This window comes from Gymnoscopelus braueri (genome assembly GCF_963280865.1).
Source record: "Gymnoscopelus braueri genome assembly, chromosome: 8".
In the NCBI taxonomy this organism is placed as follows: Eukaryota; Metazoa; Chordata; class Actinopteri; order Myctophiformes; family Myctophidae; genus Gymnoscopelus; species Gymnoscopelus braueri.
In genome coordinates, this window is record NC_137609.1 from 19,449,066 (window position 1) to 19,453,684 (window position 4,619).

Consider the following 4,619-nt stretch of genomic DNA (forward strand, 5'->3'; position numbering starts at 1 on the left):
GTACTGAGCAGCACTGGGCTGTGTGTGTGTGTGTGTGTGTGTGTGTGTGTGTGTGTGTGTGTGTGTGTGTGTGTGTGTGTGTGTGTGTGTGTGTGTGTGTGTGTGTGTGTGTGTGTGTGTGTGTGTGTGTGTGTGTGTGTGTGTGTGTGTGTGTGTGTGTGTGTGTGTGTGTGTGTGTGTGTGTGTGTGTGTGTGTGTGTGTGTGTGTCTCTGTGCATGTGCATGTCTGCGTGTGTGCGCACACCCATTCAGTTAAACATGCTGTATGGCTGTGGTCTGCTGCTTCAAACTATTTGGCCACTGCAAGTGGCTTTTGCTGCCTCTGTCATTCACCAGCCTATTTTTACTACACTTTAGCCTCAGAGCTGCTGCTGCAGCAGCATCCTGTACAATGATGGACGTGCAAAGGCAAAGGCTGTGTCTGACCTTTTCGTTCATGTGAATGTCAGAGTTTCAGAGAAAGCCATGTTGCTGTTCATGCATCAGCTGCCATTTCATATTGCATGGATTTGACCGTGTGAAATGCAGCACTGTAACCGCTTGAACCCCAGCGCCCATATTCTGGGGGGAACAGTAGGCAAAAATAGCAGATCTACAAGCTCACAACGTGTCACAACGCTGAGCTTGTCGATCAGCTATTTTTGGCGAAGAGATTTGGTGTACTGTAGATGGATAAAGTCCAGGTACAGAGCCAACTCAGGTCCAGTTTACGAAGTCTAGAGGGTTTAAGTGGCTGAAAACAAAAGGAAATTGAGTCGACACAGGAATAATTCAACAGGTTAGCATTTTCACTGGTAGACATGAACATGGTTTGGATGTGAAATGGGAGATATGTCAACATGGCACCCCATCTGTGTGGTTTGGAAATGAAGGCAGAAAACACAGCAATGTGACAGTTGTTCATACTTACTAATTAGCTTATTACTGGAACAAAAATGTATTCCAGCAACTATGGCTACTTTGGATGTTTCTGTGAGCCTTCAAGCCTTGCATCGAATAATAAAAGGTGACTGCTTGAAAAAAAAAAGATGCAATTAATAATACAAAATCTTCCAATTGAAAATAATATGTGGTTGTTATCCATACAGTATATGACACACAACTCTATTCTATCACAGTACCAATGATGATGATTGGTACCAGAACTAATGTTGAGTTGACTATCTATGATTTTGTTTATGGAAGTCGTATATGTTCACTGTAGTTCACAATTCTGCTTCCCATATAAACTAGTCAACATACTTTGGGAGGACTCATTAAGTGAAACAGCTAAGTATTGTTACACAATCGGCATCCACAACCCCCCCCCAGCAATGCTGGTTGCATTATCAGTGTTAATTTATCCATGTGTGTAACTCTGAGAGCGTACAAATGTTTTTTTGTTCAACACAGATTTTCAAAATCACTTTAGAATAAAGTTGTTCTCGTGTTGGCCCTGCCAGAGTGAAAAGGTGGGACAGCATTTGGGTGGTGCCCTCCAAGCAGGCAAAGGAAATCATAGGCATGGGCAGTAGGCTAACCAGTGGGTGGAATCCTAGACGTGTGACAGGAAAATGGGGGAAGCATGGGCCAATATTTAGACGCCTAAAGTACTGTAACTCTGTAATCTGGATATATATGTCCCAGTGAGACAGTCCAGCCCCCCCCCCCCAACCCGCGCAAACCTTGAACGTTTTAGGAGCAGGCTTACTTTACTTTCATGTCTTGTCTTGTGTCAGGAATTTTCTATTCCACTTTTCTATTATTTCTATTCATCCATTCAGCCGATCCCCCACAGCCAAACAGTCTACTTCCTACTGTGGCAACTACATGGTGCAATCCAGTGCTAGTTTAACAACATTTAACCCTTACAGGTCTATGCTAACGCTCTGGATTTTGATGTATATACAGTATACAGTACTGTACGTGCTGCTACAGTAAAAGTGTAAATGTGTAGCTTGTTAATATCATTCAACCAGAATGCTTAGCTTTACATGTTTTAATTATTAAAGTTGGTCTATTGAAACACAATAGATTATGACAACAAAGTGTACAAATGAAATAAAAATATTTCTATTGTCACTTGCTCTGGAAGATCCATAAAAAAAAGCAGTCAAAAAAAAAAAGAAAAAAGAATATTAATGTAGAACATACTTCACGATGAACAGTCAGAACATTCAATAACATGGTTTTCTTTTCTAGACATCTTCACATTAGAAACAAGCGTCTCCATTTTGTGTCGCTTTGTTTTTAGCACAAAGCAGAGAAGTTGAGACTGTTTCACAGTTTCTTCTCAAATCCTTCACATAAAATTGAGAGATATAATTTGAGCCAGGATTGTTTTCTTCCTCCTTCAACTCAAAATCATCTTCTTGCTTGCAGCTGTTTGTCAGTAAATGCCATTGGTTGTCAACAATGGGGATCACAAGGTCATTGCCTCTCCCTATGTACTCCTCCCTATGTTCATCTGGATGCCGTTGATAAAGTGGTGACTGGCCTTGTTTGTCATTCTCCCTTGTGACACTATCATCCCAAGTCCCAAAAATATACACGTGATCTTGAAAACAGTTACTTAAACCCTATACTTAGTTGACCAGATTCCCAAGGGCTTTATACTAGGCTCCCTCCTGTCTTTGCTAATATCTTCATTGAAAATAGCCTATCTACATGCTCACAACATGTCAATTTGCAACGCATTGTGAGCTTGTGGATCTGCTATTTCCGCGAAATGTTAGCCCCAGAATAGGGACGCAAGGGTTCAAGTGGTTAATGGCTGAAGTCAAGTATATGCATGGCTGCCAGTTAGGTCTCATTCAGAAAACTTTGTAATACCTATAAACATAAGCAACTAGTTGTTTCTTCAGTCACCCTCTGAGATCAGGTGGAGAAACTGAATAAATATGCAAACCTTAAACACCATAATGCAGACATAATGTAAAATTCAATATACATATTTTGTGCAGTCAGTATACACTGGTTTACTGATTCAGGTTTTTGCTCATGGGAGAAGTAGAAACAAATTTACATTATTTCAAAAGTCATGCTCAAGAAGTTTTGCTGCAGCAATGAGTGCATTTTCGTTCACAAGAAGAAACATAGAATGAAGCATTATTTAACCTGAGAACCTATGAGTCGTTTAAAAGGCGTGAATGAATATGTCCAAACAGTGGAAGCAAATATATTCAGTGAGCTCCATAACTGTTTGGAGAGTAACATTCTTGTTTGCTTTTGTTTTTATTGTATTTTTTTGTTTTGTTTTCTTGGCTCTGGGACACAAAATGCCACATTGACAAGAGTTTAAACTTTAAAGTGCAGACTGTCAGTTGTAATTTATGTATATCAGCCATTACAAATGAAAAGTTTAAGTACTGTACTATGGCCTCTTTTGTACTTTTATATTTTGTACTGTGAAACATGATGATATTCAGTACAAACATTTGAATGTGAAATGATTGCTATGAGTCTGCCAGTCTACTATATAAGTATCAAGTTCTCTGTCCATTATTCTTTGCATGTTATAGTTTGCGGTTTCCCCACTTACAATATAAAGTAGATTGTTGGAATTAAGTAGATGTAGTACAATAATTACTTCATGGACCTGATTGTTTCCCTCTGTGATTAAGTTTCAGTCATGAAACAAGTAGGCAGGAACAACCAACCTGAAGTATTCATTCTGCATGCTGTAGTTCTTATGTCACATATTCTAGAAAATCCTGAATAAAGGGATAAAAACTGACACACTGTACTTTAACCTCGCCACCTTTGTGTCATTTAAGCAATAATACAGGGGAGGGAGTGCCATGGACCACAATATCACAATATGGCATGACCTCGAGTGTATTGTTGCTATTATACCAGTTTCATTAGTGATTTATCATTAGAAAGTGAAGAAAACGTGACAAAAAGTTGGCGGCATCCTTTGCTAGGTTACAGGTGACGAAAGGTGGATGCGTTAGGAGTGCTGTCATTGGAAGATATTATGGTAATGCCTCTCAGCCAATCCCCATGCGTGGTCCGAACTAACTGTGGTACAACAAAAAGTGTTTGGCACCAAAATAAAAGCATGTTACTATCCAAACATGTATAGTGCTCTTTGTATGGGCAAGTACAAACGTACGATGATGCAACACATATTCATCAACAAACAACTTTTTTCCCCCATCATAATAATGACACTCGTTGTAGTCTGATTAGACTCCAATCTGCTCTTCCCAAGAAGTCTCTAGGAGCCTTTGAAATTCCACAAATTCATAAAAAACCTAATATGCCCTCGAACGTTCTCAAGTGTTACTATTTTCTTTTTCTTTTTGACATTCGCCAAATTACGTAGAAACCGAGGTCAAAGTTATAACGTCATCCTTGTCCTTGCTCTCTCTCTCTCTCCCTACTCCAGTTCTTCTCTGTGCTCCATACTCAGGTCTCTCCTCCCTCCGCCGCCAGGCATCTGTCTCCCCCCGCCGCTCTCCTCCGCTCCGTCCACCTCGTCTTCCTCCTCCTCCTCCTCCTCCATCTCCTCCTCCTCCTCCTCCTCCTCCTCCTCGTCCTCCTCGGTGCCGTCCATGGAGTCCTCTGCCCCCAGCATGGCCTGCTGCATGGCCAGGGTGGCGGAGTCTGATGACAGCGGGTGCAGTCCGTCCATG

The 4,619-nt window shown here is 41.0% G+C and overlaps 1 protein-coding gene across 3 annotated transcripts in view; it reads right to left on the bottom strand.

Annotated features, from left to right (window-relative positions):
- Nucleotides 1-2,008: 2,008 nt before the first annotated feature.
- Nucleotides 2,009-4,619, bottom strand: part of LOC308091179 (homeobox protein PKNOX2-like) — a 90,195-nt gene continuing 87,584 nt past the window's right edge. For all 3 annotated transcript variants that reach the window (XM_080436602.1, XM_080436603.1, XM_080436604.1), the window contains one exon: nucleotides 2,009-4,619. This exon is cut by the window's right edge and continues 10 nt beyond it. In XM_080436602.1, coding sequence (XP_080292728.1) covers nucleotides 4,364-4,619 — 256 coding nt within the window. In that variant the 3' untranslated portion in view covers nucleotides 2,009-4,363.